The sequence below is a fragment of the Prionailurus viverrinus genome, unplaced genomic scaffold, assembly GCF_022837055.1.
Source record: "Prionailurus viverrinus isolate Anna unplaced genomic scaffold, UM_Priviv_1.0 scaffold_42, whole genome shotgun sequence".
Classification (NCBI taxonomy): Eukaryota; Metazoa; Chordata; class Mammalia; order Carnivora; family Felidae; genus Prionailurus; species Prionailurus viverrinus.
The window spans coordinates 3,819,725-3,842,645 of record NW_025927609.1 but is presented as its reverse complement, the minus strand read 5'-3'; the positions used below and the strand labels follow the sequence as shown (position 1 = coordinate 3,842,645).

Below are 22,921 nucleotides of genomic sequence, written 5' to 3'. Positions count from 1 at the left end.
GTCCTGGGGGCCACCGCTGGAGAGGGGCTGCTGGATGCCCCCTGCTGCCAGCTGAACCCAGTGAGAGGGGACCCCCCAGGGTGTGGGTTTGGTAGCAGACATTTAGCCTTTCCACTGAGGCGGCAGGTGGGGGGTGGAGAATGGGCTTTGGGGACCGGCCCTGGAGCTCACGGCCATCCCCACGGCTCTCTCCTCTATCCTCCAAAGCCAGAATTTGCAGAGTCAAAGCCGGCCGTCAAGCTGGAGCATGTGCGCCCCAAAGGGCAGGATGGATGGGCAAGGGGATAGCATGTGGTGCCCGCGGTAGGTGCCAGAGTGGCCTCGCACATGCTTTCCCAGGGGCCAAAGCCAAGAGCGAGCTGAGCAAGGGTGGGCTCCCGTTATTCCTTCAAGAGGCCCCGGCACAGAAGGCACTGGGCAAACCCAGGCCCGCAGGTGGTCCGGCAGCTTCCTCTTGGGAGCGGGACGGCCACATCCCCACGCCAAGGCTCTCAGGAGTCCATTGTCAAGCCTTCCCGGACTCTGCGTCGGGAACGTATGAACCGGCTTATGTTTGCATTTGAAGCATTTCACATGCTGGGTGCCAGCAGCCAACCAAGCTTAATTTTCTCAGTTTTACTTTGCACTTTAATTTTTATCCACGGAATGTTATAGTCAGTGAGCTAAGTTTTGATCTCAGTGAGTTAAGCTCTTCAGAGGTAGGAGATGCCTGGGAGGGGGGTGTGCGTGTGTGTCTTTCACTCAAATGGCAAAACAACACTTGCAAACGTCACAGGAACCAGAAATCTCGTGCGCACCTCTCCCCTTGCCCCACGTGTGCTTCAGATATTCAAAACCTTCAAGCCTTCCAGGACTTCTGAGCCTTTAAATCCCATGATGGAAATTATGCCAGCTCTTCAATGATGCAGTCACGTACCCTAAAGCGGGTCCTGTAGGTGTGGGGAGAGCTGGTCTGGCCGCTAGAATTGCTAGGGTTTGTAGGCATGTTTATCGACGGTCCACTTTCTGGTTTTGTTTTGGGGTTTTGATTGGAAACAATAATGATCAAGAAGCTATCACCTCTAGAGGAACACCTAGCAAACCTAACGGAAACAGAACAGTGTGGTGCTGTTCTGCTTTAGAACAAATGACAACGTGGCAGTGTGTCCACAGTCCTGTGGCCTGAATTATCAAGGATGGTTCTCGATGGGCTCTCCCAATCAGGCCGACTGTCTTCAACGGTATGGAGGAGAGTTGCCAAAGGCCCACGCTTTCGGCGCTGTGGAACGTTCTCCTTGGGGTCGAGAGACGGCCAGGAAAGGCAGAGCATAATATCTGTCCACCCCAGGGTTCTTCTGCGTTTTGGGGGGTGGCTGCAGCACATTTATCTGTTCGGGGTTGCCAAGCCATTAGATGAGGATATTCCTTCCTTCGCACAAACACTTTTGAATCTTGGCACATCTGTACCGGTGCAATTGGCTCCCCGTGGAAGCTTTAAAAGCCAAGGTAGCTAACAAAAGATCGGGTCCCCTGGCGTTGCGGTGCAAGGAACCCCTGTTGTTTTGGTGATTCGACCCTAGGAGCCATCGTGCCCCTGCCCTGATCCTAGGGCTCAGGGCAAGCTCCTCAGAGTGGCTGTGTCTCCGTTGCCTCGTCTGTATAATAGAGACAGAGAAAAAAAAGAAATCGACCTTTCCAACTTCCCAGTGCTACTAGGAAGATGCAGTGAGAGGGAGAGTTGGAAGTGATTTGCAAAATTTACAAGGAAGACACAAATGCTGACTCCCACAAACCCCAGCACTTGATGTAAAGCCACTGCTCTTGAGAAATGTTTATGAGCCTACACAGGAAGGCACTAAAAGAGCTCATTTTAAATAAAATGCTTTCAATTACACATTTCTTAGGAACCCCAAGCGTTTTTATTGGTTTTTTAACCGGTGTACTTAATGTAAACAGATCATTTTTTTTAGGGTGGCCCGTGTTTGATTCTTTGGGACAAGCAATTCGTTTCTGTTACAGTTTTGGGAGATTTTGACTCCAAAGTAAGACTTTGGCAGGTTAGTTTCGTGTTCTCTCTTAGCGTTTTTTTTTTTTTTTAAACGGAAGAGGTAGTCATGGCTGGAGATGACAGATCCCTCCAGGTAAGCACCTTGACGTAGTTTCAGAAGCGTTGCCATGAATACTCAGTGACCCCGAGCCTCAAGGCCAGTCCCCTACGCTCTTCCCTCTATGGAGATCGTGACGTCTCTTGGTGCTTCTTCCCCGGTTTTCTAGAACGCCAGCAGCTACTCTGCAGCGATGACGGAGCCCAAGTCCGTGTGCGTCTCGGTGGACGAGGTGGTCTTGGGCAACATGGAGGCCACCGAGACGGACCTGCTGAACGGACATCTGAAGAAGGTGGACAACAACCTCACGGAGGCTCAGCGCTTTTCGTCCCTGCCCCGCAGGGCGGCCGTGAACATCGAGTTCAAGGACCTCTCCTACTCCGTCCCCGAAGGACCCTGGTGGAGGAAGAAAGGTAGGGAGGACTGTTGTGTGCCTCGGGCCGGGAGGAGCCTGTGGAGGAGGTGACAGGTGTCTGGGGCCATCTGGGTCTGGAAGCCAGAAGGCGGGGAGTCTTACCCCCCAGGTCACTGCCACGGCCAATTTCTTCATGCCCAGCTTTTTCTGACCTCTACTACAAACAGCTCGGATTAGAGACCTCCGGACTTAGGGTGGCTCTTACAGCCTGATATGATTACAAAGGCTTTCATGTCCATGTGTGCTGGTTCCTCATCACAGGCTGCTGTTCCCGTTAGCCCCCCGAGAGGGGACTGTTTCATAACGTTTCAGAGCAGAGAGGAAGGCAGGTGCTCCGTCCCAAGTTTGAGGGGCTACGAAGTAGCCGTGACCTAGAGTGGCCCCCCGGGAAACCAGTCATCTACATTAAGAGTGGTGCCGGTGGGCTATAAATAAACTGTTATCAAATGAGCCACAGAAATAAAAATAGAAGGGAGAGAAAAGACGGGAGGCTCAGGTATTTGCCGCGGCTTGTCGCACGTTAACGAGAATTGACGACCCACGGTATTTCCAGCTTCCTTAGCAACCTGGATGTCCCTGTGCTAGCTCTAGATTTTCAAAGTGTGTAGAGTTAATGCCTCCCTGGGCTGGCGTTTCCTTTTCCAGCCTGACCTATTTCTTCCCACGGAACTTACTCCGCATGTCCGTGCCCCCGTCCTGCACCCCTCTTTCAGGTGGGTGGGGGGCTGGTTGGGAGAGGGCACGTCAGACCTCACCAGGGAACATCTACTGAGTCACTCGGAACGGTGTGTGGAACAATGACGGTGACTCAGGTACCGCTGGAATATCGTACGCTAGGATTCTCCGCTCAAATCCAGAGTCAACCCTTCTTCCTTTTTGAGGAAGACCCACCAGGACTTTTTTAGTTTTCGTTTTCCTGTCTTTTCCCGCCGTCACCTCTGTTTTGTTCTCCTCCTCCCTTGAGGCCGAGTCGCTGAGATTGTTGGCCTGGGCACTCTGGGCTTCCTTGTGACCACGGTGTTGGACCCTCGGCTGACTGGCCGCTGGGACCGGCAAGCCGCGTTGGTTGCTGGATGACTTCTGTCTGTTTGTACAACTAAGAACAGACCCTGAGCCTTATCGATGGCCGAATGTACATTGCCGATACGTCCATTATCCGAGTTTGCCAGCCAGGGTCATAGAGGAAGAAATTCTGTGAAGGCTCCCGGGTGGGTCCATTCGTGTGAGCCGACTGGAATGTCAGTACAGGGTTACAGCCTTCTCCCAACTCTCACGGTGAACAAAAGACCTTAGGGAAAAACTCGCCTTGTTCTGTTGGCTTGATTTGTCTATACAGACACATTGCGGCAAACCCGTGAGAGGCAGAGATGGGATGCTGTACACCCGTTAGGTGTGGCCGGACGTCCCGGTGCGTGGACGGGTACCCTGTAAGCAGAAGGTGGGCTTGCGGTGCAGACATGGGAACACTTGCAGAACCCTGGCAGAACCCAGGAAGTGCTCTGCATTTGCAAGTATCGTTTCCTATTTAGGTAAGGGGCTTGTTAACCCTGTATTCTCTCAGTGTTAGGACCGGTCCCCATAATTGTCAAAGCTAGCCAAAGGTGACGGGCATCTTAACGAGTGAGGGAGGGGCCGCCGCCGTCCATTCCCGGTGGCCTCCTTGGAAACTCCACCCAGGCGGCCTCCAGACAGACACTTGCCCTACAGTAACCTGTGTGGGCTCGGGAGGGGAGGAGTAGGAAGTGAGCCCCACGGGACCTGCCGGTGAGTCAGAGATGGCGAGGGCCGGAGGGATGGGCGGGCACGATCGGTCTGGTGTGTCCCAGTTGCTGGTTTCTGAACCGGCGGGGCCTGATCTCGCTGCCTGGCTTCCTTCCCTGCTCCCCTCAGCGGCACCTGTTTCCGCCTTGCTCCCCCTGCCCTTCCCCCACTCGGTGCCCCATGGTTTCCTTTGTTCTCGGTGCCCTGCGATTCGGAATTTCGATGGCTTTCCACTCCCCGTAAATTCAGCGGGGGAAATACTTCTCACAGAATAGAAAGGAAGCTGAGTGGTCAGGGGGCTTGTCCGTGCACCTGAGCTAGTCAGCTGGGGTGGTTTCTAACTCTGTAGCCGGGCTGCAGGGCCTCGGGGGTGCCAGGGTCCCCGTAGCCACAGGGAAGCAGCGTTCCTCCTGGAGGCTTGGTGCCCACAGGGCCTCACTTCTGGCTGCTTGGCGGCTTGGCTGCCCCGTTCGGCTGCAAGCCGCGGCCAGGGAAACCTAGAACTTCCCGAATGAGGGAAGTTAGCTGCCCACGTGGCTCGAGCTCACTACCTCATCGCCAGCTGGCTCTTGAGTGGGGTCCAAGTTCCAGTGGGGTCAGAACTTGGGGACCGTAGCGCCCCAGCTAAGAGCCTCCACCCAGGATGAAGAGTAAAAGTAGGCATTGAATCTGGAGGCAGGCATCGGGGCTGTCCCCCGACGTTGGCGGCTGGGGGGGGGGGTGTCCTTAAGTTGGTACGTGTGTGTCTGCTCGTTCTTTTCCTGCCTGGTTCGCCGCGTCCTCTTCGGGGAGCCTGCTCCTTCTCGGGGTCCGTCTCCTTCGCCCTCAACGTGGGACCCTGCCTTTCCCGATTTTGTTCCTCTGATTGCTGCTGATTGCCTCGGCCCCCAGCAATGATTAGGCTAAGCTGAGAAGTCAAAGCCAGCCACCCTGCACCCCCCTTTTCTCATCGTGGCCATTCTATATTTGGCGACACTCTTGTAGAATTCATGTCGTTTGTGAGGCCCCTTGGCTGTGCGGCCGACCTTCGGGCCAGGGGCTCTTTCCCTTGCTTCTCTCACCATATCCGTTTTCGGTTTTTTAAAATTCGGCTTTACGTGTTGCACTCCCTATAGCGATCACACAGGGCCTGGATGCCCTGGCGTCTCCGGACGTTGAGTTCCTGGAGGGCCCAGTGACTGCACCAGGTCACAGCCAAGGATGGACCCGCGGTCCGACTCCTGCTCCAGATTTCTTTCCATCGCAGAGACACTGGACCGCTCTGTAGATTCCACGGTTTCTCCCAGAACCAGGCGCTGGGACACAGCTCGACACAGAAGCTGTAGCAAAGCTTGGTGTCGCGATGAGAATAATATACACTCCTACGTGATCGTTTCCAAGAAGGAGAGCTTCGTAATCCTTAGCAGGAAGGTGTCCGGTGAATCAGTAGCACTATTTGTAAGATGTCAGGCACTGGTTCTTTAAGATCCTTGAGCGTGACAATTGCCAACCCCTGAATACGGCATTTAACAAAACATCTCGCATTTTCAATTGTAGTAACGTTTTCACCATATGATTAATGATGTCTTTGGAGGAAAAACGAGATCATGTAATAGATTCCTAGTAGAGAACACAATTGTAAAAGGAAGTGTTCTCAGGAGAACACAGCTCACCCCAAGGATAATCGCACTGGCTTCTGATACAGTAATTACTCTTCCCCAAGGAGTTCGCTCCCGTAGCACAAGTCGATGGGACAAATGATCTGGAACGGTGTGGACGTCCGCCCCGTCACACAAGCCATCGTGTCGGGGATGCGTCGGAACAACCCGGTCCGGTGGTTCTCATTTGCCGTCAGCGTGACTTACTTTGAAAGCAGCTTTGGTTCCTGTAAAGGAGGTGCTGCGTTGGGAATATTTAGGAGCCCTGATGAAGAACAGAATCCACATCATGAAATTCTTAGGTGCACGTGCTACTGCCACAGGTGGTGACGAGGACGTTTTACCCCGAAATAGCACCTCCTGGCTTGGGGAGCACTTACTGGGATGTGACCGATCGTAAGGAATGGATACTCAGGGTACCAGAGGGGCGCTGCTCGCCTGGGGGACCAGTGCCATCTCCATGTGTAGAATTCATGTCGTTTGTGAGGCCCCTTGGCTGTGCGGCCAATTCTGCCCTTTCTCCCCGTGGGATCCCTGAGGCTCAGAGACAGGGCCCGGGTCACGGGAGCACAGAAGACAGCCCTTGAAAGCGGGTCTGTACAATCTGAGGCCAAGATACAACAAGGAACCTGGCAAGCTCCTGGCCCTGAGGTGGCACACCACAGGGCCACTCTGGCAGGGATGTGCCTCACCCCACTTTATGAAACCGTTCCGCATCGCCTTGACCGTTAACGCCGACGTATTTCCCTTTTAGTTGGCCTGCTGCGTTGTCCGTCCCCTTTGCCATCCGTGAGGACCCATAAAAGACCTCCTGGGCCTTTGGAGAGGCTCCAGCTGACCTGTCCCGTCACCAGGGGAGGCTGATGTGCATGGCATGCTGTCACCCAAACAAGTGACATGATTCTTAGAAATTAAATACACCTCCCATGATTACCTTGTGATGAAGTTCAGGCGGAGAATGAAAGTAATCGTATCTGGGGCTTTAGAGAGCCTGGCAATTGTCTCAGCGTGGTGAGTCTCAGACGGAAGGGCAGAGAATTGCCTCCTCTGGAACCTTCCCTCCTTGCCCAACAGCGGGATGGAGTTCAACATTCTGGGCGGGCCCACCTCAGATTATCAGTCCTGGTTTGCTTCTAAGCTTTAAACATGCGTTTCTCAAATGAAAGTTTGTTTTCTCTTACTTTCCAAAGCTATTTCGCGGGGCCTGCAACGACAGGCCGGCGAGTATGAGTGGAATGTGCCACTAATAAACCCTTTTCAGGAATTCCGTTAAGGGAAGACTGGATTCCAACCACGCGCTGGCCGGCTTCGGCCCACAGGAGCAGGGGTGGGGAGGAGTGCCGTGGGGATCCCACAGCAGCCATGGGTCTTCCCAGGGGTGAGCAGCTCACGTTCAAGGGGGTTTGTACTCCCCAGCATGAATGAATGGCTTTCGAGCTTCTTGGGAACCATCGCACTAAGGTGGATTTTCTCTGGGGTACAGAAGAAAATTGTCTTTAATACTCTGCCTTTGTCTCTGGCTGAGGCTGTAGCTAGTCTGTAGGGCAGTGTGGTGAACCTACACCTTGCTCACAAGGGCTCTTTCCTTGAGGCTGGGGTGTTTACAAAGGAAGCCCAGTGGCCCTATGTAGTTGCCGTGGTGAGTCCAGACACTGGAGAGCTCCTCCCTTCCCCTCCCGGGGCCAGTTCTTAGGTCCTCAGTACTGGGTGGCTCCCCGGGGCAGGCAGGCAGGCCACCCACTCAGGCCCCGTAGCGGTGAGGTCTTCTGGAATAGTTTTGATCTTCTGTTCTCTAGGCTTTGAAAGAGGCTTTGAAAGACGTGTTGAGAATGGGGCCGGCTCTCACACAGAATCACGACAGATACAGTGCCTGTGTTCAAAACCGGAAAGGCCTGCTAGTTTACAAGAACTTTTGACACCCAGGGGGTCAGGGTGCTCCCCTTTCTCCAGCCGGCACATCCTGTGCCCTCGAGCACCCTGCGTGGAAGCCGGGGCCTGGAATCGGGTGCCGGGATGGAGAAGGTGGCACCATCCGGCTCGATGGCCTCTGCAGACACGACTCAGGTGGCCCGGCCATCATGGGCCTTAAGGCTTCCTTTTCTCCTCCGCCTCGATGTCTGGCCACCCTGTCACCTTCCCATCTGCAGCCTCTTTACCCGGGCATGCTACCCTTTTGTCACTTTCCCAGAGAGTCTGCTTCGTTCTTGAATCATCTGGTCTCTTCGATGAGACTTTGCAGGGCTGTGCTCTGCTTGGTGGAGCGTTGGTGTCACTGTTTCACCTTCTGAGGACGTTCCGGCCACACTTGTTTTCACCTGCTGCTCTCCTTTAACACCCCAAACATGTTTGTATCTTGAGAACATCACATTCTTGAACTAAAGTCCTCTGTTAGGAACCAGAACCTAATCTTCCAGGGCAAAGCTATAACCCAAGGTGATATTTTGCTGAACCTGAAACCATTTCTGTTGTTTCTGAACTGGCAGGAAAAAAAAATGTTTAGTAACCATACACCTGCTCTTTTTGAGTTCAGTTCTGGAATCAACAGATCTGCTCATTTAAGGAACAAAGGTAACCGCGTGGTCAGATTACATCTGACCTGTTCCATCCAGGGGTTTGTAGAAAAGTCGTGCATTCTCTCTGTCAGCCCCGTGCTGCCCAGCTTCCAAAACCTTTGTAGGAAAGCTTACCTTCAAGTGAACTATATCTAATACTGACTGTCTTGCTCATGGGAAAAGGCACCAAGAGGGGTTTTCGGAGTCAGGGTGGAGGCCGACGTGCCTGCTGGGAGCCAGTCTGACCCCAGCCATCAGCTTCGTTCCTCACTCTTGGGCTGTTCTGTCGGCCACCTAGTGCTCTGTGGGGGTAAATGGCATCCGATGTCAAGATTAACACATGCCAGAGCCACTTCGAGACTCTTATTATTTCCAGCTCAGGCCTGTATTTAGAGTCCCAATCTTGGAGCCCCGGGGGGACCTCCGAGCTCCCTCAGGCCGACCTCTTACCGGTGGAGGAAGCTTCCTTGCAGCATCCCCACCAACGGGCAGCCAGCCTTTCTCTGGAAACTTCCAGCAACCAGGCACTGGCACCTCCCCGGGCAGCCAGGTCCTTGCTGGCACAATCTAATTCTTAGAAAAGGCCTCTGTCTGTTGAGCTGAAATCTGCATTCGAGTTCATGTGTTGATCCAAGTTCTGCTTTTTGGAACTCTGCAGAACACATATAACCTTGGTCTTGAAACGAGCTCCCCAATGAGGAACAGAAAAACCTAACCAAGTCCCAAACAGCAACCAAGTGCATCAAGGCCAAGGACGACCTGAGGAGGAAGAGACAGAAGCACGTAGCCCCAGAGTCTTGCTTTGGGTGAGGGCATCTCAGTGACATCCCTGGGGGGGGGGGGGGGGCAGGGCAGTGAGCAGGAGCCTCTGCCCAGAATATTCTTGCTCTCTCGGTTTGCAAAGTGACAAGTGGAGCTTAACAGAAGAGGAGCATGTGAGGCCCCCTTTCGGTTTCTTTTACCGTCATAAGGCAAGCAGTGTGCTCGTCCAAAAAGTCCCTCACCTTCATATATCTCCATGGCCTATCTTGAAACCGAATCTTTTTGGCAGGAGTTTTATGGGCTTTCTCATTGTTATGGCTGCCCTCCCGCTTTTTTTTCTGGAAGGGTTTATTTTTTATTACGAAATAACTGTCCACTAAGCAAAAGCGGTTGGCTTTTTAGCACACTGCATCCTTAGGCACTTGGGGGAAGAGTCGTGGGGGCCTATCTGTCTGGACATCCTACCCAGGAGCAGTGGAGGTTTCCAGGAAGGTACATCTTAGATTCAGGCTTAAACCTCAAGTCTTGACTACAGTCTCTCAGCAAGCTCCACGGAGAACTCCCCTCCTTTAAATGAACCGCGTTATCTTTGCCTGTGACATACACAACCCCGGGCCCTGGGGGCAGCTGAGGTGCCACAAAAGGCCTCCCCACTTCCCTGGGGAGGGGGGTTCCCAGATTTCCTTCCTGGCTCAGGAGGGGCACTTCCCTCTGTCCTGTGTAGGATCGCTGTCCACCTGCCTGCCCTCACCCTCCAGGATGGGGGTATCGGGCCACCCGCCGTCCTCCCGGACGGCCCTTCCGAGGGCCGCGAGACCGGCCTGTTCCCAAAGAACGAATTCCTTTTGGCCAATTTTCACCTGCACGTTCTCGGGGGGGAAAAATGAGGTTCTGGCCATCGGCCTAGCGGAGGCTCTCCAGCAGGCTTTCAATACGGAGCAAAGCCCCATCTCTTTCCCGGTGCGGGGGCGGCGCTGGCCCTGCGGGCCTGCTGCCCAGGGTGGGGTGGGGGGTGGGGGTGACGTGTGCGCTGTCCCCGCCAGGCGGCCCGATGCACCTGCTCCCACGTGCAGATCTAGCCGCGGGTCTGGCGGAGGCTGCCTGGAAGACTTTCGTGTTCTCAGGGACCCTAAATTCTGAATGGCTGCGAGAGAAGAACGGGGCCGACTCCCCAGCGCGCGCAGGTGCGGGCGGGGCAGGTGCGCGCCCCCGCGCGTGCGCAGTGGCCGCCGTCCGCCGCCGCCGCCGCGCCCGCGCCGGGGTTACTCTCGGTCAACGCTCGCTGGTAACCTCGGCAGCGCGGCGCGATTGGCTGCGCGCGGGGCGCTGTTGCCAAGCGGGAGCGGAGGCGCTGAGCGCGGGCGGGATGCTGGGGCCCTGGGGCGGCCGGGTGTCCCCACCTCCCCGGCCCGGAGCTCTCTGATCCTCGGACCCCGGCCCGGCTGACCCCGTGTTCCGCCCGCACCGACAGACCCCGGCGCCCAGACCTCTCTCTCTCTCTCTCTCTCTCTCTCTCTCTCTCTCGTGTCGGGGAGCCTAACTTTCCTCCGGAGACGCCCCTAAAACGGACCTGATGCATGGAGAGACTCTTTACTCCCTGCTTATTATTTTGATGTCCGTTTAAGCATAACTGGGCGCTTCACCGGAGTGGGAACAGCGCACAGATATTTACAAAGGCAGCAGCAGGAACACGGCAGGTGTCCTGTGCAATGTCTGTGTCCTTGTAGCTTTCATCCTGGGCAGGCTCCACGACTTTTCCAGACTTCTATTTGAAGTGGAAGGTGGCGCCATTAGGTCGGGTGGCGCACGTTCCCTTTGAGGCCACCGACTTCTCAGTCCTGAAAGGTTCTTGTTTTGTTTTGTTTTGTTTTGTTTTGTTTTGTTTTGTTTTGTTTTAGGTTCACCTGTGGGTGAGGTGCTATGAGGCCGGCCTCTGGGGGTGGGGCCGAGCCGGTTGGGAGGAAAGCACCCAGCCCCCGCTGTGGCCCCCTCCCGGCGGTCAGGTCAGCCTTCACACATGACCCGGGGCGGGTTTTGGAATCCTGGAATTCCCCTTAGGAATCTGAAGCGGGGGATCCAGTAAGGCGGCTGGCATCCAGAGAGCCAGGCTGCTGCTTCCCTGTCTGTTGAGTCACTTCCACCCTGGGCGTGTCCCCGAGGCCAGGAGAAATAATGGCTTGAACTTGACCGGTGTGTTTTCTGGAGCACCTAGTGCACGTTTTTGGCGAACCCACAAACGAGGCGATAAACATAGTTTCTGTGGTTGGGCTCCGTTCCAACACTGCGAGGGCCTGGGAATGCTGTGATGGGATTGGGTTCCTGGGGACCGGGGCCCTCCCTGTCCAGACACACGCTGGTCTGGTTCCTTTGGGCTTAATTTCCGTGTGTCAGGAAACCTTTAAACACTGTCATTCCTATGCTCTCCTCAACCTTTCGGTTTCCTGACCCGATGTCTAATGATTTTTCTCGTACTCTTGGGTTTTACTGGGCTGCTTATCGGGTTCTGTGATTGTAGCCTTGACATTTTTGTAAACCTGCGTAGAGACCTTCTTAGTCCTCTGAGACTCGCTGAGCTGAAGGTAGCATCTAGGAAGTCGGAGACGGCGGGGGGCAAATTTCATTGCCAGAAATTCCCTCTTCCGTTTTCTTGAGGTTTTGCTGGTGAGGAGGGTCCCAAACCTTTGCAAAAAGAAGGAAGAGCACATTTAAGACAACTGCGACGCTCCATCGTTATAAACAATAACAATGCATATTGGCAGCATAAGGATATACTATGTCCAAAATTCTAGTTGACGAGTGGGGAGCCCTTACGGCGGTTTTCAGAGGCCCCCATCATAGGAAAGGAAGCTTGCGGGTTTCCTGTTCCTGAGGCCTGCATATCAGCTTGTCCAGAAAGTGGTTACGTCTTAAATGGGGTGAGCCTTCTAACCACGTGCACCTCGTCCTCCTTCCTTTCGGTCGTTCATGAATGTGTCACGTGCTCTGAGCCAAAGCTCAGACATCCCCTGCCTCTCGTTTTGATAAGGCTCAGGGAGGAGAGGGATCACGGTCATCTCGTCCCTTTCCGTCTTCGTAGGAGCGTTCTGTACCTCTTGACTTTGGAACTGGCCGTGTCTCTCAAGGGCTCTCCTCGGCCCCTTCCTGCGTGCCTCCAGCCTGTCTTCCCTGAAGCTGCTCTGCAGGCAGGGTGGGCCGGCAGAACTGCCTGGTGAGAAAGACGTCTGCTGGCAGTATGTGTGTGTTCTTCTCCCTCGCCGTGCCCTCGTCCAGGAACCCCGGCCGGGGAGGTGTTCCTCCTCCCGTCCTCCCCTCTGTGGCTTGTGCCTCCATACCCTTGTGCCCCGTGGTCGTGGCGCTCAGCACACGATTTTGTGTCTTTTTTTTCCCCGCTTCCAAACAGGAACTATGTCAGTGACCCCTTATGGCGGCAGTCCAGCCCAGGGCCTGACTCAGCCCGGCCCGCAACGCCAGTCCAATGAATGGAGTCACAGAAGCCTAAGTCACAGCAGACAAGCGCGGCCTCAGCCTGGAAGAGGTGTCGGGGACATGGGACGCTTTGATCTTCCCATGCTGTATGGAGCCCATGAGCCCCCTCTGACTGATCACCCAGGAAGAGGCTGCCTGCTGTCTCCTTGGGTCATTGCAGCCCCGGGCCTCACCTCCAGCAACCTGGAGGGGCAGGCAGGCGGGTGGGAGATGGGCGGTGGCTAAGTCTGGCGTCTGGGGCAGACACCCTGCTCTTGGATCCTGGCTCCACCCGCCCCCCCCCCCCCCCCCCCCGAGCCATGTGGCTCTGGGTCTCAGTTCCCGCATCTGCAGAATGGGGTGAGGAGGGTCCCACCCTCAGTGGGTGCGAGCAGGGAGGGGCGGAGGTCTACCCACACACAGCAGGGCACAGTGCGTGTCGGTACGGTAGGTCAGACTTTGCTGAAGTCCTGGTTTTTGTGGTCTTGGCTTCCCTGGGGATTTTACTCGTGAATAAGAACAACGATACGAGTGTGTTTGTCTTCCCAGCATCCGCAGGGGAAGGTCTCCTTACCCCCTCCTCTTGTGGCTCGGAGCAGTGAAGTCCTCTGCCCGAGCTGCACAGAGTGCCCTCCCTCACCTGGGACCCTCGACCTCGTGTCCCGATGCCCTGGGCTCTCTGCCCTGTCCGAGGAAGACCGTTGACAAGCATCCCAGAGTTGTGCTCTGGGAAATTTCTGTACTTCTCTAAAGTGGCTTCCTGCTCCTGGTGGCTGTCAGGACTGACCCCCACTATGTCAGGGATGTGAATAAATACCGTATTTAAGGCTTGTGCACGTCCGTGGATGAACTAGACAGAGGTTCCATTATTTCTGGGAGGTCCCGCAGGCACGTTCAGCTTGCCGGCTGATGAGTCTACTGACACGGAAGTGTCTACACTTGGAGTGACTGGATGGAAATTTCCACCGCAGGAACAAGGCGCCCAGCAACATTACCCTTTAGCAGTTGGCTCGGGAGCGAGGTTCATTGGGTTATCTTAGGCGGGTGTGAGATGTTACTGGGCGCTGTGCGTGTTCCTCTTGTTGGCTAGAGTTTCATGGCTGGAAATGAAGGACATCGTGCCCAGTGCTGGAACGTGGCGGGGTCGGCTGCCTCTCGGGCACGCGCAGTGATGGGCCGCGGTCTCAGCGTGGTGGCAGATCGCCGGCGTGTGAATCTTCTTGGATTTGCAGATGCAAAGTGTGAAGTCCTGCCAGGTTGTAGTTTTGTAAAAAACGCATATTCCGGGGCGCCTGGGTGGCTCAGTCGGTTAAGCGTCCGACTTCGGCTCAGGTCACGATCTCGCGGTCCGTGAGTTCGAGCCCCGCGTCGGGCTCTGTGCTGACAGCTCAGAGCCTGGAGCCTGTTTCGGATTCTGTGTCTCCCTCTCTCTCTGACCCTTCCCCGTTCATGCTCTGTCTCTCTCTGTCTCAAAAATAAATAAACGTTAAAAAAAAAAATTAGAAAAAAAACGCATATTCCTTCCTTCGAGTCATAAGTTAACATGTAACGAGGCGGAGGAAGGTAAGGCGAACTGAACTATATACACGGGGCTTAGCCAGAACCTCTTTCTCCTTCTCTCTTTTAATAAAAGGACTGCGGGTCCAGCACCTCCTGGCAACGTATGCTTTGTGGCGGAGGGTTTGGCTTGGGAATGTGGGCTCCAGAATAAGGGAGTCTGCGTTCGTTCGAAGCCTGGTTCTGCCACCTACCGCCTGGGCAACTGGGCGAGTCCCCTCGCCTCTCTGTGAACGGCCATCATCGTCCTCACCGTCATCATTTCCCTCTTACTGGATCCAGTAACCTCATATATATGAAGCACCGTGCCCAACACGTAGTGCGGAATAGACAGTAGCTACAATCCCCGTGAACGGTTCTGTATGCGACATAATAAGATAGTCATAATAGCCTTGAATCGAGGGTGGATCAAAGCCCTTCGGTTATCATTCTGAGAGTGAGTTGGGGGCAAAATCTTAGGCTTTACAAATAAGAGTGGGTTCACGGTGACGGTAAATGACGCATCACCACCTGTGAGCTCACATGGCCCTCACCTTGGCCCCACGGAGACAGCCAGGGTCGTGAGACAGCCAGGGTCACAGGCTGTAGTCTTGGAGGCTCAAGCCCTGGGCGTCCACCTTGGAGGCTCCGCCCGTGGGTGGAATAAGAGAGAGGTAGGGTGACCTGTCTTGCTGTGTCCCCAACACCGTGTCCGGCACCCTGTTCACGTCACCCATGAGGAGATTGTGGCTGGAGAAGTGTAAGCCACAGGTTCAGAGTTCCTGCAGGGGCCACTCAGACGCCCGATCACGGCCAGCCCGGCTGACCCCACTCTCCTCCTCTTTGCCCTTGATCGTGTGAAGCAGGTCCAGCACCCACACTCGCCCATGGCCCTGTTGAGTCAGCTCCCTACACGAAAATGTTCACTTCCTTCACGCTTGTGCCCTGCAGCCCTGTTTTCGGGGGAGGCAGTGTCCTCAGGGAGTAAGTCTGAGGAGCTCGGAGCACAGCCGAGTGGTGGAGGCTACAGCCGGGAGTCCTGACCGGGCCCAGACGGCCCCCTGCCCGTCCCCGGGGACGATGTGGCACTGTGACACTGCACTCGCTGCCCCGCCTGACCCGGGGCGGACCTGGGCAGGGATGGGTGAATCCAGACGCTCTGTCACCTTGTCCGCTCAGGGCAGACTCGCCAGAGGAGAAGAGGGGCCTGGGAGGGCCGGGGAGGGCCTCTCCGGCCATCCGGTGTCCTCACACACACTGCGACAGCTCTGCCCGCCTTCTAGAGAGGCTCAGGACGCCGGGCCACCAGCTTTCGTGCATAGCAGTGCAAAGTGGACGTGCCTCGTTCTTGACACGTCAGGGAGCCCGCCGTCACCCAAGAAGGGGGGGACGCGTCGGGCCCGTGTTTCTTCTGTTGGGGGTTTGAGAATCCACGGTAGCCATGCAGTGTTTTCTTAAGAAATCCCGTGGTATTAGGAATGCCCCGTGCCGAGATGCATTTCTAAGACCCGAGGGGCCAGTGCTACGGTAGACTCCTTAGTGCGTTTTCTTTAATAAAAAAAATTTTTTTTTTAACATTTATTCATTTTTGAGAGACAGATTGAGACAGAGTGTGAGCGGGGAAGGGGCAGAAAGAGAGGGAGACACAGAATCCGAGGCAGGCTGCAGGCTCTGAGCTCACAGACCGCGCGATCGTGACCTGAGCCGGAGTCGGTCGCACAGCCGACTGAGCCACCCGGGCGCCCCATCCTCAGTGCGTTTTCTTCCAAGCAAAATGACCGAAGTGTGTGCTGTTCTTTCTACTTTATTTTGACTTTCTGAGCTTCCGTTAGGGGACGCTGGCTTTTTTAAAGCTGCGCAGCAAGAGGGAGGGTACTGTGGCGGGCCAGAGCCTGGGTTCTGCTATCAGACCCAGGCAGGGTGTAACGATGCGGGTAATGGGGTGTATTGGCTGCAGGGAGAACACTGGCGTTTCGGGGCCTCTTCATTTCCTCTTGCTGTTTTCTTTCTTCTTCTTCTTTTTTTTTTTTTTTTGCTATTAAAAAATTTTATTGTTACTGTATTTTTTTTTAACCAAGAATACGCCCAGCTGGGGTTTCTCTAGCTCTTTTGTTATTCACGCCTCCCACACAGCCCCCTTCAGAGCGGATGCAGGGGCACCAGGCTCTGTGTTGTTCTGTTTGTTCCTTGGCTTCTCCAGAAGCTGAAGTGACGAGAGGCAGTCAGAGGAGCAGGGACCCCACACCCGAGTGAGTGCCAGAGTGGCAGCGAAGCCTGCGAAACGCAGGTGGCCGGTGCCATCCAGAGGGTGGGATTCAGCATCGGGGGGGCAGGCGAGAATCGGCACGTCCCTTAGGTGTGGGTGATGCTGCCTCTGCTGGCCCAGGGACCTCACTCTGAGAACCGCTGAGTTCAAACAAAGAGGAGCTGGTGGCCGTTTGACAGCCACACTGACCCTGTGGGAGCTGGCCCAGGAAAGGGCCCCGCCCACACCTGCACTGGAGGCGGGACCCAGGGGGCGTCAGGGTCTCAGCAGCCCCGGAGCTCACGGTCAGCTTCCCCGGGGGACCTGGGAATGTGGGACCGGGGTGCAGGTGCCGCTCCGCGTGCAGCACAGGGCCGGGCCCAGGCTTCTGAGCCCCACCGTGGACTTGGGGAGCCTGTCTGTCCCCTCCCCTCCCCTGAGGACTAAAATCTCACTGTCCTCCCCGGGGCATCTCTGGGGAATAGCAGGCTTCTGGATGCTGGGTAACAGGGCGGGAATGCCTGGATTCAGCGATTTTTAGTGTTCGTATTCAAGAGAACACACATTGCATTTTTGTCTCTGTCTCACCCAGGGCACGGTATTTTAGATACCCTGTGTGCGTGTGTGCACGCGTGTGTGTGTGTGCGCCGTCTGGTTTGAGACCTCACCCGTGCGGGATAAAGAAGTTAAGGCTTCCTCCTGCTTGTTTGTAAAGCTTGTTCAAGCCCCCAAAGAAAGCTGTTCTGATCTCTGACACGGCTGGACTCTTGTCCACTGGCCAGTTCCTCTGTGAAATCTGGGAAGAGGGTCGTGTGAAGGGACGGGGGTCCGTTTTGGGAACCCCGGGCACTGGCCAGACAGAGGAGGTGGGGGGGAGCGCAGGGGAGCTCACTTCCAACCTTCCAACCTGGTCGCCCTCTTTCTTTGTCTGTAAACCTGCCTCGTCTTTGACTAACGGAAAAATTCCTCCCTTCTGGCTAAAACGTCACTGTTCAAAATCAAAAAAACGTCACTGTTCAAAATCATTTGCGGAGGCTGGAGCCTGAGGTCGGCCCGGGTGGGAGGGCACGGCCAGAGTAGACAGGGGGGCCCACGGGTGTTCAGAATGGGCCCTTGGGACCCCGGGCTTCTCCGTTCCCCTCCCGGAGCAGGGTTCCAACACGAACCTCCCTGAGCCGTCTGTCGGTGTTTCGTAATACTCGCTCACAGCAGAATAAGGTCACATTTCCAAAGTCCTCTGCACCAGCTCCAGGGACTCGAGAAGAAACACCGTGGTCGGCACGGCCACCGCTTTGCCCGTAGGCGGGCACATGTAAAAGCCCCCCAAATCTTGTTCTCTGAGGCCCCACGTTCCCTGCCGTCTGCTGTCTTGCTTTGCAATCCCCACTCCCTTCTTGGCAAAGAACCTGAGCATCTTCCTCGTCTCGCAGAGGGTAGATTATTCTGAATCGCAGGACGGTAATTGACGAATTCTAAAAATTTATCCTGGGAGCACAGAGGCGGTCCTGATGGTGGGAGCGTGAGTGGGGCGACTCCAAGGCTTCTCGCCTCTGTGCTGAAGGGCAGGGGCTGTTGACGTGACACCCTTTGCCCCACCACCTAATAGTTGACTCTGCCACTGAAGTGTCTCCGTTGGAAAAAACTTGCTGAGGACTGGCAGTGGCCTTTACCACGGGGGAAGCACCTTCACATGCGGAATGACCGAGGCAGAGAAATCCCCAAGCTTGCTGGCAGAACTGGAGGTTCACAGAGGGTTGTTGACTTGGCAGGAGTCATGCGGGGGGGACATGTAGAAACCGGAAGCGTGAACTCTCTCGTTTTCGACCTGCCGGCTGAGGGTGACTTCCAAGCAGGAAGACCCTGTGCCTGGCAGGGTCCTGGGTCCCCCAGTCACCGGCCCGGCTCTACCTCCCAGATGCCTGCTGCACTTCAGACCCACCCTACGAGCTCTGCGCGCTGAGCCTGTATCCCCTGGGCTGCCTCTGGACCTCTGGAGCCTCCTCCAGTAAATTCTGGATGCCCCGTGCTTTGTGCCAGAGTGCGTAGGGGGAAGCAGACGTCGGCATCTGAAGACTTCTGGGACTTCGTAGATGGAGGAACCAAAGAAAACGGGATTTACGTGAAAACTCGAGCCTTTCCATTGGGTTGTGGATAAGCTTGATCTATAAAGAAGCTGTTGGATTGGGGTTGTGGCGTCATAAAAATTAGAAGGGAACTGGAAAATTACATTCTTCTCCAGCTGACTTGAGGCCTTCGGTGCAGATAAGGGGATTATTAAGGGGGGGGAAGCAGGACTTCACCCCAATTTGCTTCAGCATACAGCAAGCGCTCTCGTGGAGAGTGGGGTCCGTTTGCCTGCAAGCTGGGGCTTGCCTCGCGTCCTGCACCCCCACACAGACGAGGGGCCAAGCAGGGCACAAGGAGAGGTCAGGGCAGATGGCAGAGCAGAAACAAAGACTGTGGGGGAGGCGTGGAGAGGCCCACGAGGGTGGCAGAAAAAAGAGAACAACTCAGGGCTGGGATGCGGCCAGGCCAGGTGGGCGAACCTGCAGGGGAAACCAGGCAATTCAGGCACTTCCCCGTCTGTTCCTGGCCTCCGCCCGTTATGGCACACCTCCACAGCCAAGCGAGTGTCTCGGGGGGACCCTGATGGCCAAGCACCAGTGGGGGGCCATGCCTGCCTCTCTTCTCCCTGGGGAACATCCTGGAATTGGGTCAGGAACAGTGGCCCGGGCAGGAGACCCCAGAGAACCCAGGGCGGATCGGGGAGGAGCAGGCTGGTGAGAGGGGGGGACAATGACACAGACACATGTCCAGTGTCCAGTCCAGTGACTGGACGCAGACAGTGATCCCGACCCCCGGGGCGGCTCCCTGCATCTACAGGTGTCAGCCTCGAGCTGTACGACCTTGGCCATCCATGCACGTCAAAGGAGTCAATGTGGGGGTTTTGACGGAGGCTGGGTATGGAAGGCAGTTTCTTACGAGGAAGAAGAGTCCTCAGTGGATGCAAAGAGGCTTGAAAAGGGATTTATTGCTCTTGAGGCCTTCTTCGCTCGCGATGCTGGCAAAACATTAAAACTGTTCCAGTAAATTACCTGGCAATGAATGTTTTCATCAAGTGGCCTCAGTTCAGTGCAAGAAGCGTAAACAGAGCTGCCGTGGCTGAGGGAAGGTGGTCAGCCACAGCCGAAAGCCCCTGATGTGCAGGAATGAGCAGTCTCATGAGCTTTCTTCCGTTTCTTTTTCATAATCTTGCCTTACAGGGAGTCAGAGAGGTGATTTCAAGATGCAGCCGCATAAGCAGGTATCAGTGCTTGTGTATGTGATGTATTCACGTATGATTACTTTTGTATGTGAGTGTTGTGTTTTACATTTTTTTTAAGTTTATTTATTCTCGAGAGATAGAGACAGAGCACAAGCAGGGGAGGGGGAGAGAGAGAGAGAGGGAGACGCAGAATCCGAAGCAGGCTCCAGGCTCCGAGCTGTCAGCACAGAGCCCGACGCGGGGCTCGAACCCATGGACCGCAAGATCGTGACCTGAGCCGAAGTGGGACGCTTAACCGACTGAGCCACCCAGGCGCCCCTATGTGAGTATTTATTTTTAAGTAAGGAAAAGAACTTAAAGATTCACAGAATCCAGTTTTCTAGAAAAATAAGGCCTGGGTTGACAGAGTTGGGTTTAAGATAAATCAGCTTTTGAGATCAAACACTGTCCCCGCCACATCTAAATTTGTATCTCATGTGCATATCTTTATTTCCTTCTGCGTGAGAAGGTGATAGATTAAAAGCCACATGTAACCAGCTTAGGATAAGTGGGGCGGGGGGTGGGGGGGAAGGAAAAGCCTAGGATCACAAGGTTGTAAACTTGACCATGATTTTTCAACTACACCAGGGAAGCCCTTTTCTGCTTCAAATTAGACAGGAACATCTAACGTAAGAAACGGGAGGTGTAGGGGCGCCCGGTGGCTCAGTCGGTTAAGCGTCTGACTTAGGCTCACGTCATGATCTCACGGTCCGTGGGTTCGAGCCCCGCGTCGGGCTCTGTGCCGACCGCTCGGAGCCTGGAGCCTGCTTCCGATTCTGTGTCTCCCTCTCTCTCTGCTCCTCCTCTGCTCACACTCTGTCTCTTCCTCTCTTAAAAATAAATAAACATAAAAAAAAAATGTGAGGTGTTATATACTCTTGAGAAATAATTTCTAGTCAGCCCTTCTTGGGGGGGTTGCTTCTTTCTCCATGTGAGTAATTTTCAGGTTAGAAAATATTTGAGTTTTTTCCCCATGTTCTTAACAAGTTCATAAAGCATCTGTTCATCATTCAACAAATTTGTTATTAGTTATCTGTTATAAGCAAAGTGCTTTGGCTAAGTCTCGGGGAGGAAGAAAGTGGATAAAGTATGGCCCTTGAGGGGAGGGGAATTTACACAGGGGAGGGGGTCACTGGAAGCGGGAGTGATACGTGGCAGGGTTCTAGAAACCAGGAGCCGAGAGGGGTGGGCACCATCCCCTTGGGAGGAAGCAGGGGCAGGGGACAGAATGTGTAATGGGAGGCCCACTGCCCAGGAAGGAAGGGGGCCAGAGCCCGGCCGAGGGCCCGGCATGGTGTCCAGATCTGGGGGGGTGTGGGGGGGAGGGGGGAGTAGAGAGATCAGTGGTGTGCGGGCACCAGGGTCTCCAGGGCCACCACCTGACCAGTCTGTGTGCCATGAGGGAGACAGGCTGCGGCCCACAGAGAGCGTGGGGACCCCAGGAGGGCACGGGGTACAGCAGGCACTGTGTTTCCTCACCCGGGTGGTGGGCACGTGAGTATTCATTTCTTTTCCTTCCGTCTGTGTCGGAGAGGGAGTTAGCATCACAGATACACTCGGGACCAGGCCAGGTGGTTTAAGTGCTGACTTCTCAGCCGCTGGCCCCCGGGACCCCGGGAAGGTTATTTTAGCTCTCCATCCCTCAATGTTCTCACCCGTAAAGTGGGTGTATTAAAAGTACGTCCCACGCAGGGTCGGGTGGGAATCCGCTGAGTTAGTCCGGGTGGGAGCGTGGGATGGTGTCCGGGGCCAGGGAGCCCGGAAGCCGGGGCGGCTGCGGTCACCAGCGCCCTGTGACTGAAGCGGTCTGCGATCAAGAAAGGAAAAAGCAGAAGGGATGGGTGGATGGAGGGCTCCCGCTGAGGGAGGGCCGGCGTGTGCCCGTCCGTGACGTGGGGTTCTGACCTGCAAGCCCGGGGATTGGGGCTCCCGGGGGACGGCGGGAAGGGAAGACACAGGAGGAGAGCGCCCTAGAAGGAGGTGGCCGAGCGGCCTTCCCCCTGGGTGAATCCTGCCACCCTGCTGACCAGGGACCTGGGGGACTGTGGCACGTCTGGTCACATTTTAAAGGCCTTTAAACGGGCAGACGCCAGATTCAAGCTCAGCTGGCTCCCCCGGCCCCCCTGGGCACCTCATTGGTCTCTGCTCTGTGGGTGCCTGTGGGGTGTCCTGCTCACAGGCGAGGACTCCAGAGACAGGAGGCTGCGTGCAGTGGCGCTCAGACATTCAGGAGCCACACTCGGCTTGCTCCTTGGAAGTGGGCGCTGAGGACACGCACCGGGCCGTCCAGAGAACGAGTCAGTCCATCCAGGGGCAGGGCCTCCTCTCCGGCCGGCTCGCCAGTCCTCCCTGTGGCCGCGCGTGGTCCCCGGAGTTTCGTTTGTGGGTTGCACGTGCCCTTAGCGCACGGCTGTGTCAGCCTCTCCTGCGTGGTGCCGTGAACCCGGCCGTCTCTGGGTCCTGTGCTCCCCGAACGGCAGGTAACACTTAAGCCTGCATCTCTTGCGATATGGCTTCTCATCACGCCTTGTTGGTTGGAGACTTGGTCAGGAGCCAGGCCGAGGATTGGACGGGCGCTGGGTGTGAGGCCTTCCCCGGTACCCAGGAGGACCAGGCTCCCAGAAAGGACCCGTCTTCCCCCTGCGAGGGACGTGAGGGCAGAGCTGACAACAGAGCGACCACAGCGCGGTGACAATGATCGAACTTGTGCCGTGACGTCCCACACTGCCCCAGGCACCGCGTCGGCCCCGTGAGGGACTGGGTGGCCCTCCCCCGGCAGGTAGTGAGCCTGGAGGAAGGCAGGAGTGGCTTCTGACCGGCCTGCCTCCGCACCTACTGCCTTGACTCTCAAGGCGGCGAATGAGTTGGCAAATGGAATGAATAGATGAAAATGGCCCAATTGCTTGGAGGAAGAAGCCTGTCTAGTTTGGAGGGGGTTGTGTTCACTGAGGCCCAGCCCAGCACCAGAGGCCCCCCCCAGTGCTCGCCTCCTTTCACCTTCCAAGCAGGTAGATGTGGTTATCCCCACTTTAGAGATGAGAAAACAGAGGGGTAGATTTGGGATTTGAGCCATCACCAGTCACCCCGTAAAGGTCACTCTCTCCCAGGGGCCACATCCCTGGCCAGACCATGATGGAGCCAGCACAGGGGGTGCGTTCTG

The 22,921-nt window shown here is 55.7% G+C and overlaps 1 protein-coding gene across 4 annotated transcripts in view; it reads left to right on the top strand.

Moving 5' to 3' along the window:
- Positions 1-22,921, top strand: part of ABCG1 (ATP binding cassette subfamily G member 1) — a 76,159-nt gene that overhangs the window by 16,245 nt on the left and 36,993 nt on the right. For 3 of the 4 annotated variants that reach the window (XM_047846876.1, XM_047846875.1, XM_047846874.1), the window contains exon 2: positions 2,254-2,497. In XM_047846876.1, coding sequence (XP_047702832.1) covers positions 2,254-2,497 — 244 coding nt within the window. Of the gene's footprint in view, positions 1-2,253; positions 2,498-16,346; positions 16,462-22,921 lie in introns of those variants that run through there. The other variant, XM_047846878.1, reaches the window with a different exon arrangement.